Source organism: Macaca thibetana, chromosome 2 (genome assembly GCF_024542745.1).
Source record: "Macaca thibetana thibetana isolate TM-01 chromosome 2, ASM2454274v1, whole genome shotgun sequence".
Taxonomy (NCBI): domain Eukaryota; kingdom Metazoa; phylum Chordata; class Mammalia; order Primates; family Cercopithecidae; genus Macaca; species Macaca thibetana.
In genome coordinates this window covers 117,261,778-117,279,799 of record NC_065579.1, presented here as the reverse complement: position 1 = coordinate 117,279,799, position 18,022 = coordinate 117,261,778, and the positions used below count along the sequence as shown (strand labels likewise).

Here is an 18,022-nt window from a genome sequence, read left to right as displayed (position 1 = left end):
ATTTTTTAGTAACAAACCCACAAAAACATCAAAATGGGCATTAAATTCAGTTATATTTGATTGAAATGTGTTTTATGTGTGACATAAAGAAGAGGTTGGTTTTTACTGAACTATCAGTTGCAAGCAAGTCAGATATTTCCCCATACTTGTGGCCTTTGACACATCAAGGCAAACACTTCATAGAAGGATGGAGATCATCTAGGTTTAGATTAGGAAATCCTGGCTTAGTGTCTCAGTCATTTCCATTTTCTGCAGACTTTGATTTTGGGGGTAGGATTACAAAATTCAGTGTTATAACTTCTACTTTCATGATATGGTCTCCAGATAGTAGATTAAAACTTATTCCATCATCTTGAGGTTATCCAAGTTTTCTACAAAGCAGAACTGGATATGGGGCAAACATGCAAGCACGTAAAATAGCTTAAGGACATAAATTCTTAGGTGTATCATAATCTATGGTGGAATTGTATTTTTAAAAATAAGAACACAAATATTTACAAGAGGTAGACAAAAGTTAAGAGCCTTTGCATGTGTTCTATGGTCATTTTTTCCCTTGGTTATCAAAATGTACATTTAGATAAGTCACAATTCCTACTTCAGATGCCTCAAAAGTTCTGGTTGGCATATCTTATCTTCAACACTAACAAAATAGTTAGAATATCTCCAAGGACACTGAGTTGACTTTCAGCTAAGGTAAGAGATGTCTTTGAAAGGGTGTATATTTTGAAAGACAGCAATGCTCACCATTTGAAAAAAAATATGGAAGTATTTCTGGTAAAATCTATTTAAGTCTCTTTGATTGAATACTCTTGGGGGGGATTGAGAAGATTGTTAGATTTATGTAAGCAATGTTATGTTTAATACCCAAATAATAGGTTTATGTAATTCACCAAAGGTGGATATTAAGTTTCTATATTAATGACTATACCTGGAAAAACCCCACATAATCCCAAAGGAATTTGTAAAAATACCAAACAAAACTTTATTATAGCAATCGCGAAATTCCAAGTGTTTTTGTAGATGGAATTCATGGTCACTTTGCCACCAATGTCTGATGTGATAGTATTTAAATGCCTAAAGAGACTTCAGAAGAAATATTTAATCAGTAAATGACCTGTTTCTGGCCTTCAACAGCATCTCCTCCCCAAATAATCACATACTCCTTAATTTGTGTCCTAAACATGGTCCCTTTGTTTTGCCAAATGGATAATTTCAGCTCTTTCTTTCCTCCTCCTGTCACCTACCCATACCTGATTTCCATAACACTCTTTAACCTTACTTGATCCCTTGCCCTATTACTATGGCATTGCAAACCACTTTTTCCACTTGCAATACCTTCTCTTTTCACCACCCATGTATATGGTTTCTTCCCTTAAGATTTTATTCTCTTCTTTGAGAATTATGATTCTCTTCATTTCAAGTTGCTTCATTCATGCAAGCTTTTTGTAGTTTACTGACCTGGATTTGTTGATATGTTGCCTCAAAATAAGTGCTGTCAATCTTTTTCACATGTTTATGTTGTAACTCCCAAAGAAGACTATAGACTCTTTAAGAGAATGCCTTCTAAAAATTCTATCTCTCCCAAGCACCTAGAACAATGTATTACTTCATTAAAAGGTGCTGGATAAAGGTTGTTGATCAATTGATTGGCTTACTATATTTTCTGTTCCAGAAAAACCAATACCACATGATTTGAACATCCTTTACCTCTTTAGAAGAATTAAAAAATGAGGCTGCAAAACTGTCACAATCCCCACACTGCTCAATTTTTAAAAAAATTTTATATTGTTACCAAATGTGTGATTGTCACAAAAGTTGTGTCCTTGAGGTATGGTGGTGAAGTCAAATATAAGCCATCCAAGTACTTAACTCAAAAGATCAAACAGAATTGTTGGGGTTAATGTGAAACGAGTTGTTTTGAGTTCCTCTGCAGGTCTCAAACAGGTCAGTTTACTCTCAAAGCTTACTGTGAAACTCATGGTAAATTATAAAATACGTAAAGACAAACGTGATTTAAACTTTAAACTCATTCTACACTATTAAAGTCACTCCCACGAGTGTCCACAGATAATCAGGGAACTAGAAAATACATAAATATAGGCGATGAAGTGGGGAGGTCTCTAGATAGCCTAAGTTCTGAAGGTGGCTGGTGGTTTGTTTTCATCCATCTGCGGGTCGCAGGTTACATTCAGCACGCTGGCCAGCTCCCTCGTTTACTGGGTTTATTGGCCTAAGTGAAAGGAGCAGGGGGAAGGCAGGCACCATCTGCTGCTTTGTATTAATAGTTTACCCAAGAGGCAGGGGTGAAGAGAGTGCGACAGTCGACGCATTAGATGTTGACGCCGCTGAGTTCTTAGGGTGTCTTTGTCTGATCGCAGGGTCCCCAAGCCTCCACCGAGTCAGAATGGAGAGAGGGTTAAGCAACCAGAAACCCTTCTATTTCTCTAGTAGGCTCACCTCAGCAGAAAGCATTCCCAGGTCTTAGGAACTGAAGAAGATTCATCCTAGATTTTGGGGGTGGGGGGTAGGCAAGGGCGGGGGCGCTACATAAATGGTTGAGTTGCCCGGTCGAAACACCAATCCATTCAAAATTTGATTAACTTATAGTTTAGACTGGGCGCATGCGGAATAAGTCGCTGGAATCAGAGTTTTCACAGGTGGGACAAATACGCTGCCCAGCCCCCCCCCCCCCCCCCCCCCCCACGCCCCAGGTGTAAAGAAGCCTGGGGAAAGGAGATGGACCCTTTCTTTCCCGCATAAGATCTCACGGACTTCCTCCTCCTAAGTAAGACCTCTCGATTTAGCGTCTCCAAACAGCCCGCTCGGCTGGTTTCCGGATTTCTCCCTCCCCCGAGAACTTTTTGTCCGCGGGAGGGGAAATGGGGTTGAGGCAATGAGAGCCAGAGATCAAGAAAAAAAATATCCACGAAGCGGGCAGGGTAGGAGGGTGGCAAGGTATTGGGGTCAGAAGTACTGAGGCTCTGAGGACGTTCCGCGCTCTCCCCGCTCCAGCCCTCTGCACCAGCCCTTTACGCCGCGGACACGGGAGAGTTAAGCCAATAAACACGTAAGCGCCGCTCCCTCCCCAATCGGCAAGATGCCTCTTCGGCTCTTGGCTGCATCGACAGCTTGCAACACTCGGCATCTTTTCTGGAGGCGCCTCCTTCAGCGGCCGCAGATGGCATCCGGCTGCGGGCTCAGGGCTTGCAATTGATTCTCCCACTTGCCCACCTCGAGTCCACGGACGCACCTCTCCCTTCCCCTCCTCCCTTTGCGCTCCTGGGTCTGAGCCCAGCTCGCGACCGCCGGGCAGAGGATCAGTCGCGGCGGCCGAGGCTGAGCAGCAGCCCTCTCGCTCCCTGACCTGGGGAGAAGCGCCCACCCGGGAGATCTGATCCCCGGCTGCCTCCAGCGCCCCCCACCTTTTGCACTCCAAGCCGGGGGCTCCAGAGACCCCGCTCCCCAGGCGCCACTATGCTGGACCCTTCGTCCAGCGAAGAAGAATCGGATGAGATCGTGGAGGAGGAAAGCGGCAAGGAGGTGCTCGGCTCGGCCGCGTCCGGCGCGCGCCTGTCTCCCAGCCGTACCAGCGAGGGCTCCGCCGCCAGCGCCGGGCTAGGGGGCGCCGGCGCCGGCGCCGGAGCCGGGGTGGGCGCAGGCGGCGGCGGGGGCAGCGGCGCGAGCAGCGGCGGCGGGGCCGGGGGGCTGCAACCCAGCAGCCGCGCTGGCGGCGGCCGGCCCTCCAGCCCCAGCCCGTCGGTGGTGAGCGAGAAGGAGAAGGAAGAGTTGGAGCGGCTGCAGAAAGAGGAGGAGGAGAGGAAGAAGAGGCTGCAGCTGTATGTGTTCGTGATGCGCTGCATCGCCTACCCCTTTAATGCCAAGCAGCCCACCGACATGGCTCGCCGGCAGCAGAAGGTAGGTGCGCCTGGGAGGCCCAGGGAGCAGCACCCGGACGTCGCCAGGCGGGCGGGGCGAACAATGGGAGCTGGAGGCGCAGCTGGCGAGGAGGAGCAGGAAAGGTGGAGACCGCGCCCTGGGGAAAGGGCTACGAGGCCCCTTCCCAGCGGCCGGGCTCGCCGAGGCCCGGCCCAACCCAGCCTGGAGCGCTCCTGGAGCTGCCTGGGACCGGCTAGGGCCGCGGAGCGCAGCGCCGAGTGCCCGAGCCCCCCGGCCCGGGAGCGTTGGGGAGAGCGAGGCAGGCAGGTCCCGCTTTGTGGCCCGAAAGGCTGGGGGAGTGACTTGCAGCCCGCGGCGCCCAGAGAGGCCTTGCTCGCTTGCAGGGCTCCCAGCGCTCTCCAGCGGCGGGCGGCTGCGCTCAACTCCGGGCCCGCCCTCCTGGGCGTGCGATCGGCGGGCGGGGGAAACGGCAGGCGGGGGCGCCGAGGTGGAGGGAGAAGAGCGTCTTGGAGCAGCGCTCCGCTCGCTGGGGCGGAGAGCAAGCGCAGGGGCAGGCGGGAGAAAGCAAGCCCGGAAGGCGAAGCTTCCCGTGACTCTGCGAAGGGCACCCTCCTCTCCCTGCCCGGGTCAGCCGATCACCGACTAGCGTCGCCAAAGGGTCCTGGGGCACTGCTTCCTTATGGCTGGAGTTCTCTCCAGTCCCCCTGACCCTTCCTCACTGACCCCAGTGCAGGGGCACGCCTTCTGGTCCTTCCGTCCGGGTCAGCCCCTCCGCCTTCCTCTCTTTGACCCTCTTCTCCTCTTCTCAAGGTGACTTCGCCGCCACCTTCTGGCTCGCCTGGGTCCTCCAAGCCCTGCCACTGCTGCCTTGATAAAGTACAGCTGCAAAAAGCCTCGCAATCAGAGGCATCAAAAGCTTTTTCTGTCTGAGGTTGGGGCAAGGCTGAAGCAGCTCTGGGCTGCCTTTGATTTTTTTTTTTTTTTTTTTTTTTTTTTTTAAGGCGCCTACTTCTATCAGCTGTTCTTTAGCTGGAGGAAGGGATGAGGGGTACTGAAAAATGAGGGGCAGTGGCGGAGGGTGGCGGCAGAAGAGAAGCAGTCAGGCACCCCGTTGAAGTGAGTTAGTGAAGAAAGTCAGCGTTCTATTCTCTCTTTTAAATAAATTTGCAGCACTTGAGCTATCAGAAAAGCCAGTCAGAGAGGCAGTGTGAGAGGCCAGTCGTAATCCCATTAAGATTGTGAGACTAGTGTCTTAAAATAGTGAATTTTTCGGTTGCTGCCATTTATGACCAAATAACATGTTGCTGTAGTAGCATTAGGTTTTCCACATTTCTCCACCCTTACCTTGAGTTAGCACAGATTTCTGTTTGTTTTGCTTACATGTGTACACACACCACCCAGCACTGATAATTTATTTCAGCCATCATGAGCTTGGATATCGTTTCATTAAAAGATAAAACTCATTTCCAGGGTGAGAGACAGGAGGTGGGTTACACACACGGCTCTCCATCTCTATCTGTGGCCCCTTGTTTTTTCAGTTCGTATTTTGGACTGCAGTAGAGCAAAAGTATCCTCAGAGCAGTAAAAGTTTTTGGGATATTATTTTAAGGTTGGATGTTGAGTTCACGGGGCCTAATGTTTCACATTTCAGTTTGGAATTCCTGTTGTAATTGTGTCTTTATAGCATGGGAACTTCAGCTTCCAAAATCTATCCCAGTAATAACAGCACCAGCCAAAAATATCCCATTCCTTTGACAATGAAAACTGTGACTTTAAGTGTTAGGTTGAAAGGGGTGGGGGGTGGGGGTGTCTAGACACATTTATCAAAGTCTCTAGAGCGCTGTCCTTTAAATAGATGCTTAAGTCCAGAGCTAGCATGGAGAAAGAAATCCCACAGAGACACATTCTTCTAAACAGAACCTTCAGCCACCTTAGAGATCATTATGAGGCCAGATTTTTCTGATCTGATTGTATGTTTTACCTGAATCCACGCAAAGCTGTGGTTTTGAGGGGCATGCTGGTTCCATTTTTACGCGTGACCTTAACATCAGAGAGACTCCAGGACAGATTGATAACACTGGCATTTGGTCAAACTATTTTTAGTTATCACAACAAACTGTTGCTAAATACATATCCCACTGAAGCTATCCCAGGGCTGTTGGCTATACTGGGAAACTAAATTTTTACAAAAATTATATATATATATCTCCTTATTACAAAAAGATTTTTCACTGCTATATTTGTAAGTTTTTAATGCCTTTCTAGAAAAGTGTGTTTTGCTCCTTCAAGTAGAAAGCTTGGAACTCTGATTTTTAAAAAATAAGCAATCATTGAGAGTAATTAAAAGGTTTGCATAATCACTGTGGTAAAGTTTAAAGCCAACAAATAGAGTTGATGAGCTAAAGTTAGTCTTGAAGAAAGATAAACTAGTTGTAAACTAAACGTGAGTTTGCAGTAGAATAGAAAAGGATGAACTAGAAAAAGAAGAAAAATGTAGAGAAAGGGATAAGGTGACATGGATGTCAGAGAGACAGAATCTATGAAAAGGAATTGCTGAATTATGGAGAAAAGAGCATATTGTACAGAGTATAATGCACCGTGTGAAACCAAATAATCTATATCACAATACTGACTACCACTTTTTCAAGTGCCTACTATGTGAAAGGCACATAGATCATTTTTTGAATAGGCTCTTTTTGAACAGCTTTTAATTCACTGAAAAATTGATAAATGGTACAGAGAGTTCCTATATACTACATATCTAATTTCCCTTCTTAGTATCTTACAGTAGTATGGGACCTGGGTTACAATAAACTAATATTGATACATTATTATTAACTAAAGTCTGTAGTTTATTCAGATTTGCTTAGTTTTCAGCCGAAGTTATTTTTTCTGTTCTTAAATCATTTTTTAAATCTCCTAACTCTAACAATGTACAGATTGCCATCCTTGTTTTTTAAAAAACTGAGACTCAAATTTTATTTGCCTAAAGTACCATGTAGATGGGTAAAAGATGGCAATTGAAGTGTGAGGCATTCTGATCCCATGAGATACTGGCTAGAAATAGTCTAGGATAAAAAGAGCCCTAGAATCCTGACAACAGGTCAGGTGTACTTCTTTACCCAGAGTTATTTCTCTTTGAATTGAGAGAGGTCCTCCTTTCTTCCTCTGGACACCCATCAAATATAGTCACTATGGGCAAAGTGGATGCTTAGGTTTAACTTCTTAAAGAATATGAAGGAGAGGGATGGGCTGTTAGTGGGTAAATTTGAACACTAGACTATACCAACTTTACTATGTCATTTAAGCTGAAAGGAAAAAGATTTTAGCTCAGAAGAACTCTTCAGAAGAAACAGAGGGAGACTACCATCACTTGGATAATTTTGGTAATTACTTTGGTTTCACTTTTACTGAGAAAAAGAGCAGTCCAACAATCTTCCCAATTAAAGAGGGGACTTTAAACAGACTATTTGAAAAAAGCATTTTATCATTTACTGGTATATTATGTTACATTACTGTGAATCTAAATATAACATGGTGGCAATAATAATTTATGACCAAAACAAAAATCTCCCCACCAGAATGTAACAATGTATGTTTCAGTAGCTCAGAAATGACAATTTGGAAAGCAGTTCTTTGTTTTTTCTTCTTTTGTCAGAATGGTAGAGTGAATACCTAGAAGTTGGCATGGCAAAGCTATACCATATGTTTCTAAATTATGTAGTAACGGTGATGGGTGGCTACCTTGTGTGAACTAGCTACGTATAGTTAGGGAATGTAAAAGCAGGCAGTGTTAGCAACTCATGTAATATTTAGATTGACATGACCATTTTTTAAATGAGGTAGGAGTTATTCAAATAGCCTAAAATGAGTATTGTGTCTACATACATAGGTATAGTATACATGTGTGTCTGTGTATGATGGGGGAAAAGGGTAATCCTTAAAACTGTCTATTACACAGCAATTCCTATTTCATTCAAGAGGACAAATGTAAGTTCAAGCTACTCATTTCCATATGATTCAGCTTATATCTGCCCATGAAATTATGGCTAATGTTGAGTCATAATCATAGAAATTCTTTCCTTATTCATTTACTTGGCTTTATTTGGACAAGACTCAAAAGCCATACCTTTCATAAAAATCAAGACCTAGTACTAGCTAACTATATATGTGTGTGAGAGAGAGTGCAAGTATGTGTGTGTTTTGAATCAATAATAAAGTGTCTATTCAGATATATTTTGAGGTACTTGGTTCGACCAGTCAAAATTCTTAAGGTTTGCTTTGTTAGTGCAACATATGATTTGCATTCTAAAAAAATTCTACCTTTTGAGAGAACAAAGAGACTGTTAAACCAAGTTTTCTTCAAAAGAATTCTTTCTCTTCATCAGGGGAAGAACCAAATTATTTAAATGGGCTTTTTGGCATTCCCCAACTCCCCATTTTCCTTGGTGCATTGGGAAGCCGCTGTTATGTACTGATAGCAGAGACTTTCTGAAGATGCAGAATACTATGAGAGGTTTTTGCTTCATTACACACCTGAAATAGGCTTGTGATTCACTAAAACTAGACTGAAGAACAAAGGAAATGTTTCATCCCTGAAGAATTGTACTGAGTAAAATGATAAAAGTCAAATGATTTAGGGATCTTCCCACTGTAAAAGCAAATTTAATAAACAATCGTAAGCTATCATATTGAAATATAACCAGTATTTGTGATTTGGGGACAGGTGTCTATAAAACTTGAGCTGGAATGATGACGGTTCTAACTTAGAAATATGTTCTAAATAACCAGTTGCTCATTGCACCAAGTGCTCACCCAGGCTCGATGACAGAAGCAATTGGTACCTGTGAGATATGGTTCCTGAATCGGGAGAGCTTATTTCTAGTTTGGAAGATAACATACGTATATGTTAAATAAGCTGAATAAGAAAGTTTTAGTTGTAAGACGCTGATTAGAAGTACTAAAGTGGGGGAAGGAAGAAGTAAGAGTCATGCACACACAGTTGGATACAACAGTAGAAAAAAGTCTTCATAAAGAAAGTAGACTGGGGTTAGGTCTTTAAAAATTAGTTTCATTTGAGTAAGCGTAGGAAAAACAGGTGTTCCAGTCTGGAGAAGAACACTAGGTAGCAGAAATGTGGAAAAGAGTCACTGTTAGACAATGTCAGTCAGATTCTGTTGGTTCTAAGTGACAGAAACCCAGGCTAAATAAAAAAAGAGGATGAGTGACTTACTGGTGCATGTAAGTGAAGAGACTGGTACAGAAGTGACTGCAGGAATGGCAGGATCTAGGAGCCTAAATGACCTCCATAACAGAATGAAAAAAGCTAGATGATGAAGGGAAAGGATATACAGATTTAGCATCCCTAATTCAAAAATATAATATCTGAAATGCTCCAAAATCAGTCTTTTTGATCATGACATGATGCTCAATGGAAATGCTCATTGAAGCACTTTGGATTTCAGATTTTTGGATTAGGGATGCTCAACCAGTATAACGCAAATATTCTAAAATCCTGTAAAAATCCAAAACACGTCTGCTCCAAGCATTGAGGATAAGGGATACTCAACCTGTATTTTGAAGCCTGTGTTTTAGCTCACACCCTGCCACTAATGAACCACTGATTGTAGGCAAGTCTCTGGGATAATTTCTTAATCTTTCATGTGGAGAGGGGGATGGACAAGCTTCAGATAATTTCTAATGTCCTCTCCAGATATAGGAGTTGATGGTTCTTTCTGAACAATGAGATTACTTTTTACCAAGACTTATAAATTCATTCAAACTTGTGTTTGGTACGATTTTACATTACAAAACAAGTCAGTGTCTTAAAGAATCCAAGATGGTTAGAGATGAAGGTAGATTTCCTTAGTCCAACTGTCTAAATCTTCACATAAGGTGAAATTTCAAAAGGTTATAAGACTGCAGACTACATGAGAGATTGTAAACTGTGGCCTATGGGCTGAAACTGATCCACAAATGTATTTTGTCCACAAAGCACTTTTCAAATTTTGAATTAGTTCTCAACATTTAAAACTATCAAAATATTTCACATAAAAAAATCTGGATTTCTGGCTTCTCTTACAAGTGGAAGATACGACAACACTGGGCCTGAGTTTTTATGGATTTGCAAAAAGCAATGGAAATAAGACTACCCAACCATCATTTAAATAATATAATGTTAATCACTTTTAACTAAATTGGCCCAAGATACCCATCCACCACATAAATCTGGATGGTGGGATACCAGCTATCTGGTTCTTGCCAACACCATCTCCTTTACAATTGCTTAACAAATATCAGTGATCTGACCCTGGCCCCTGTAAAGCATCCAAGAGGAGTAGCTGAAATTTAGAACTCTGTGTTCCTTGTCTCTGGCAACTATAGTAGTTTTCTTGTTGGTATTAGATTTATACTTTTTGCCAAATTGGAGGGCCGATTATCAGAATTATTACTTTTTCATTTGTCAGTCTAGGCATGTGATATGATTACTTTTCTGTTTTTAATAGATGAAGAAAGGGGGATGAATTAAGCCAATGCATTGAGTCTATCTCTTGCTATTGATATAGCAAGATGGACAGTGAAGGACAGTGGTTAAGGACATAGACTCTGAAATTAGAATGCCTCGGTTTGCTTTCTTGCTGTACCCCTAACTCGCTCTGTGATCTTAGACAATTAACCTCTCTGAGGCTCAGTTTACTCATGAATGAAATGGAAATTGCAGTGGTACCTTGATCATTGGGTTCTTGTGAAAATTAACTGAGATAATATAGTAAAGCAGTTAGAACAATGTCCGGAATGTGTAAGTGCAATACAAGTGTTAGCTCTTGTTATTGCTAAGTTGATATGTGCAATGTTTTTATCTGAAAGGACTGGCCAAGTTAATATATATGAAGTACTAGCTATCACAAGTCTTATATTCATTATTGCTATTATCATGATGATCATCATGAAACAGTATGGAGGAGTCTGGTGAACTAAAATGCAAGAATACCAAAAGGCAGGTAGTTATGATTAGAGTATCACCTATAAATCAGATGGGGTCCAGGGTATAATACATCTCTGTTCTTCCACTTTTGTTGAGACATTTCACTTGTATTTCTTTGAACAAAAAACAGGGACCCATTTGTCTGGCTTCAAAACCTCACTTTGACAAAAGCAACGTGGATAGAACTCATAGGAGGTATTTTAAATGGCTAATGTCAAGCACATGTACACGGGAAGATTTGCCACAAGCTTATCAGAGGACTCAGATAACGGGGTGCTGGGTCACTCAACTGGTAAATGATGGGATCCTCAGAGTTCCTTATTTTCTTCATAACCACTATGAGGAAAGACACTATGTTTGTTATCATTGAATAGGTCACCTGCCTTTTTCAAGTCCTAATATTTTTGTCCTCGATCCAAATAGCTCTTTTAAAAATGTTGGTTTATACTAATGATATTGACTATTACCATATTGACTATTGATATTGATATTGACTATTACCATGACCATTAAAAATGAACTCATAAAATACTTTTATGTTTGTGTAGAGAGTAAATTCTAAGCATATATGTTCAAAACTTCATATCTCTAGATAGAGTAAGACTTGCATAAGTAGGTAATATGCAATAGAGTACAGAGACTAAGACTTCTAACTCTGTAGACTATCAGTCCCTGGTTCAAATTCCTGGTCGGCTCTGTGACATGTTGACTTTGTGACCCTGGGAACATTATCCATGTCTTTACTTCCTAGTTTCCTGATCTGTAAAATGGGGAAAAAATAGTAAGCATTGTAAGAGAAAAAACATGTTAGTTGCTTAAAATCTTTATCTAAAATTTTTAATATGGGGTGTATGGGCAAATATTATCAGTAACAGTAAAAATAGTGTTCTTGCATTTTAGTTCCCCAAACTCCTCCACAGTATTTCAGACTACAGTATCTTTGCTCATACTGTTTCTTATTGCAAAATGTCTTTCTCACCTTTCTTCACGCGATTCACTCTTGTTCATCCTTTAATTATTATAACTCAAGTGTTATCTCCTTTAGGAAACCTTACTCAAAGCTTTTTAGTGGGCTAAGTACTACTGTAACTCCTTAGTCAATCATTCCTTTTACCTCCTTTACTTTATATTTAAATTACCCTTTTTACACATGCCTATCACTCACTAGACTGTGAGATTCCCATCTCCCAAAACAGTACCTGACATGTAGTAGGTGTTCAGTAAGTGTTCAACTGTTGAGACTTCACACTGATGCTTTATTTCCTAGAGAGCTTCCAAAGAGAGGAAATAAAAGTCTTAAATGCAGTCACCTTTATTACAGAGACGTTGTCTCTATAATTTTTACTTTTGTAAAAGCTTCTCAGAGTTAACCAATTATCAAATGGCTTCAAAATAAGTTATGTTGCAGAAACCTTCCATCTATTACCTCTTAACTTTGTTTGTTAATACCAAAAAGTGACAAATTTCTAGATCCATTATAGAGAGAAGTCTTCTTTATGAATCTCTTGCAATGGGTGAATCCTAGTTGAATCACTGTAGTGTGTGTTTAAGTGATGAAACATTAAAATCAGCAGAAGCCAAAGAAATAAGTTTTCATACTGGGTATGCATTTTTTAGGACATTTCATTTGATTTAGTGAAAATTAAGCTGTTTAATTTACCATCAGCCACAGTGTTGCCAAAGTTATATCACAGAACCTGTAAGTTCTACATATTTAGGCATAAATAAATGTGCTTATTTTCTCTACTTTTATTCTCTTACAGGATTTTGGCATTATTTTCTGTTATTTTATTGTAAGCTGCCTAAAGTCCTTTCTGGGTATAGTTAAGGTATAAATAAATAATAACTATAGAGCTACTGCATATTGGATATGGTAATAAGAATATGCTATGTATAAAACGTCAATGAAAAGTAAAACTGCTTCTTATATATGGACTTTCCTGATACGTTTCACTAGTCAAAGAAAATTAGTTTTGCTGTGTTATTCCTTTTATTTTAACAAGTGGGAAAAAGGTTTGAAAATAAATTGAATTATCAAGCCCTCAAGTGTTCCAATCTGCTGTCTACCATTCTAAAATCAAGAGATATGAAATAAATTGATAATGTATTGATGTCTTTTCAGCAGCCTATGGGAGGAAAATATCAACTCATCATGTGCTTCTCAGAATTACTTCTGTGCAGTAAAAAAGTTCTGAGATACTTTGAAGTTAACTTTTTTTTCTTCTTTTTTTAATCCCTAAGTGTTCCAGGAGCACATGCTAAGTTGCAAATCCTCTGGGAGTGGTAATGCTTTTAAAAAGATAATGGGATTTTGGCAAACATGCTGAGTGGTCCAGAGAAGAATCTACTATGCCTCTTAGGAAAGCAAAGGGAAAACATTGAAAATTCTTGCAAATAATTATGCCTTCTGTTGCCCATGTAGAAAAACAGCCTTTTGGTGTGAATGGTAGGCATGGAGTTGTTTAAGCAAATGAGTTGAAATACATCCTGAACATGTACATTGGCGATTTTTCTGACAAGTATAGCAACTGTTGTCTATAAGGCAGTGTGTCATAACATACTGTGTTCAAAACATTTCTTGGGGGTTCTTCCATATTCAAGTTTTGTTTGTTATACATCATCAGACAATGTTGTTTGAACCACTTCTATGTACAAGAAACTCACTAGATCCTGTAGAAAAAGTATGTAAAGTCATTTTAGATGGCCTTCCTGACCTCTAGGAACCTAGCAATCTGGTTGAGAAGTTGAGATACACTGACGTAGACTAAGTCAGGACAGGGTGAGTGTCTGAATCGTAAATATTGGTGTTTCCTAGATTTCCATTCTTGGCTCTTGTTATGGGTTTGTTATGTTCCCCTCAAATTTATATGTCAAATTCCTAACCCCTACTGCCTCAGAATGTGACTTTATTTGAAAGATTAAGATGAGATCATTAGGGTGGGCTATAATCCATTATGACTGATGTCCTTATAAAATGGGGAAATTTGGACCCAGAGATATGCACACACACAGAATGCCACATGAAACGGAAGACAGATTGGGGTGATGCTTCTACAAGCAAAGAACACCAAAGATAGTCCACAAATTACCAGAGACTAGTGGAGAGGCATGGAACAGATTCTTCCATCTTAGAAGGAACCTACTCTGATGACACCTTGATCATCGCCTAGCCTCTGACAATGTCTGTTGCTCGAGCTACCCAGTTGGTGATACTTGGTTATGGCAGTCCTAAAAAACACAGCCCTCTTCTGTCCATACCATCTTTCTCAGCAACTCCATTGCTAACATGACTTTACTAACATCTCTACACTTAAAATCTGCGAATCTTTTGTCTTTAGCATAGGCCTCTTGCCAGACTGCCAGACTGCCAGACCCATACATCTAGCCATTTGCATCAGTGCTGCTAAAGGTGTGGCCACAGACAGGTGCAGGTCAGTAAATGCTTTGTAAAGAACTTGGACTAGAATGTAAATCAACTCATTACTTTCTTCTGCAAGGAAAGTCTTGCTATAAAAGTTGTCAGCTGTATTGAGCAGTATGCATGGTGATTAAATTGATGTAATCTCTGGTATAAGCACTTTATCTCAGTGACGGCCAATAAGAAGTAGTTCACAGATGACACAGGCCTACAGAGCACACTTGAAGGAGCATTGACCTCCATGGCATCTCCTTTCAATGTCCTCACACCATTCAATGATACAATTTTTCTTCTCATCCAAATTCTTTCCCCTTGTATTTTCTAACTCAGTGAATGGCCACCCAGTGGTGCTACCATATAACTGAGCTGGCCAAGGCACAAATGTGCAATTCATCTTAAAATCTTTGATTGTTCAGGCCGGGCGTGGTGGCTCACGCCTGTAACCCCAGCACTTGGGAGGCTGAGGTGGGCGGATCATGAGGTCAGGAGAGTGAGATCATCTTGGCTAACACAGTGAAACCTCATCTCTACTAAAAATACAAAAAAATTAGCCAGGCGCTGTGGAGGGAGGCTGTATTCCCAGCTACTCAGGAGGCTGAGGCAGGAGAATGGCGTGAACCCGGGAGGCAGAGCTTGCAGTGAGCCGAGACCACGCCACTGCACTCCAGCTTGGGCGACAGAGCAAGACTTCGTCTCAAAAAAAAAAAAAAAGAAAAAGAAAAAAAAAAATCTTTGATTGTTCATCCTCACCACCAAAGAATGCATGTGTTCTCTCCATGTTTCTCCTGAGGAAATCGTTGTTTTTCTCCTTCACTTCATCTTCATCACTAATGTCCTGCCTTGGGCCCACATGATTGCTTGCATGGACTTTTGCAGTAAGTTCTCACTGTTCTCTCTGCCCCTTTTCTTGCCCATACTTTACCCACTACTAGAGTGATACTTTTGAAACACAAATACAGTCATGGCTTGTATTTGATACCATTGTTTCAAACAATGGCTGAGAATTCTTCTGTAGCTTTCTGTTGCCTACACAGGATAAAATAGAAACTTACTTGCATGACAAAAGTAGATCTTCACTCCCCATTCAGGCTTAATTACTGCAGTTTTCCTGCACACACCCTTCGCTTCAGCCCATTAAGCCACTTAACATCCCTGTGGTGTTCATTGCTCTCTGTGAGCCTCAGTATCATTGCACTCCTGCTTGAAAAGCCCTCTCTACCTTGCCTTCCATTACTTTCCTAGGTAGAAGGTAACACTCAGTTATAAAGTACAGGAATAAATAGCATTCATTGGCCCTTTACCCTGTGTAGTCACTTCTATATATTTACAAGCCTTATCTCATTTAATCTTTATAGCAACGCTATAAGATAGGTACTAATCAATCACCCAATCCTACAGAAGAGGAAACCAAGAGGAAAAGCAGATAAGAAACTTGTCTTAGGTCACAGATATAGTACATGGGTTGGGGCCAAGGCAGTCTGACTCCAGCCTTCACACTTAACCATGTGCTATGTTAAGTACGTTGAGGCATTCAGCACACCTTACTTCAATGTATAACTGTTTCTTTTTCTTTCTCCTGACTCTGCAGAGATCATTTAGTCTCCCCCAGTGTCTGACAGATTGTATGTATGTATAATAGGTGTTCAATAAATAGGTGATACATGAGTTCATGATTGTTGGTTCATAACTATTCAGAATAGTAATACATATTCTCTACAATTTGTAGCCTATCCACTGAGATTATCTCATTGCTTCATTAAAACAACCCTCTGAGTATATGTGAGACAGTTATAAATTCCTGTTTTGTAATAAGTAAAAGTGAGGTCTGGAGAAGTCCCACTGGTTGGAATGGGCTACAGAGCACCAACCTGGACCACTTAACTGCACCTAGGGCTTCTTCCCATTGCACTGTCAGTCTTGGATTTACAATAAGAATGGCCTGGGCCATTTTAGACTTTTTTAAAAAAATTGCTTCATTTTATTTAATCTTTATTTTATTGCAGAATTGTGAAAGTCATAGTGATTCACACTTTTAGAGGGTCCACCTCACCTCATAAAAAATTTAAATGTATGTCACATTGCACATCTACTTGGTTATTGAAAAGACTGGAATGTATATTTTTCAATCTTGCTTTCGAAGCTGTTTGTCTATATAATAAATGACTATGATTTATCAGGAATCATGGTGCATTCAGAGGAATCCGTGAAAACTTAAAAAAAAAAAAAAAAAACCACAAAAAAAACAAAAAAAAATCCTTGGCAGGGCGTGGTGGCTCACACCTGTAAACCCAGCACTTTGGGAGGCCCAGGCGAGTGGATCACAAGGTCAAGAGATTGAGACCATCCTGGCCAACGTGGTGAAACCGCATCTCTACTAAAAATACAAAAATTAGCTGGGCGTGGTGGTGCGAGCCTGTAATCCCAGCTACTCAGGAAGTTGAGGCAGGAGAATCACTTGAACCCGGGAGGCAGAGGTTGCAGTGAGCTGAGATAGCATCACTGAACTCCAGCCTGGTGACAGAGCAAGACTCAGTCTAAAAACAAACAACAACAACAACAAAAAACCACCATTGTTTTCAATGGTATCAGTATTTTTATGAGGACTAAATTTAACAATTAATGGAGTCAATATGTGTTTGGAAGTCACTTAATTGAATATTAATTTAGATTTTTCATGTTTATTCCTACATTTTCAAGACAATATTTAGGATCTTGGATTTTTTTTTAGTGCCTTGGAGAGTTTCAAGGCTCCAGTCCCCATGCCTCTATTGCCTAATGAATGAAATAGCCTTTGGCCAGGCTTGGTGGAAGAAGTGGTATTTGAACTAAGCCTCAAGCTGACTGAGAAGATCAAGTGATAGCAGTGTGATACATTTTGAGAGAAGGGAAGGATACTTTCAACTCTCTTCGGAGATGAGATAATGCACAGCAAGTTTGAGGACATATGAACAGACGAATACAATTGTGTAAGATTCCAATATTGGACAGAAAATAAGAACAAAGGTTGGTTCATGATGGTAGATGCCCTTCACCAAGGTAAGGGGATTAAGGAGTGGGGGGCTTCACATTGCAGGCAATAGAGAACTGCTGAAGAATTCTGAGCAGGACAATGACATGACCAACGTAGCATTTTAAGAAGATTAAGTGAAATGTCTGGAAGGTATGGGGAAAAGAGAGAAAAGAAGATATAAATTTCTTCACACTGTAAGAAAAGGTCATGAATTAGGCTTGAATATTTTATCCAGCACAGATCAGTTTTATAATTTTGTGGGGAGATTTGTAGAAAAATCTCAGAAAATCAATGCCTATATGTAGAAGCGTCTTGAATCAATAGTTCAAAGGCATTTCCCTACAGCAATTGTTGACCTTTGTCTTCATTTTCTTATAGTAACTTTTATGTACTTGTCACAATGTGTGGGCTATGAATGTTCCTTTTTTTTTTTTTTTCACAAATTCTAAAAATGTAAAGCAAAGTGCCTGCCCTTTAAGTTATATTTAATTTCAGTGACCGATATTCTGATACGCCCCTGCAGGTGCAAAAACTCTTCTGCATAACATTGTGAAGCACATAATGACACTTGGACAAAGCTCATAGGGTTGAACCTGGCATCATTTCAGAGAATGAACATGTGATTCCATCTGGCTTCCAGCTGACCTAAAGGATCCAGATGGAGTTTAATCCAGCCCCAAGAAAGCATGAGCCCCACAATAAACCCAGGTTT

At 41.0% G+C, this 18,022-nt stretch overlaps 1 protein-coding gene across 13 annotated transcripts in view; it reads left to right on the top strand.

The window, feature by feature from the left end:
* Window positions 1–3,086: 3,086 nt before the first annotated feature.
* Window positions 3,087–18,022, top strand: part of CADPS (calcium dependent secretion activator) — a 483,238-nt gene continuing 468,302 nt past the window's right edge. For 11 of the 13 annotated variants that reach the window (XM_050781212.1, XM_050781207.1, XM_050781205.1 and 8 more), the window contains exon 1: window positions 3,120–3,915. In XM_050781212.1, the coding sequence (XP_050637169.1) occupies window positions 3,475–3,915 (441 nt within the window). In that variant the 5' untranslated portion in view covers window positions 3,120–3,474. Of the gene's footprint in view, window positions 3,916–18,022 lie in introns of all 13 variants that reach the window. The other 2 variants (XM_050781204.1, XM_050781210.1) reach the window with 1 other exon arrangement.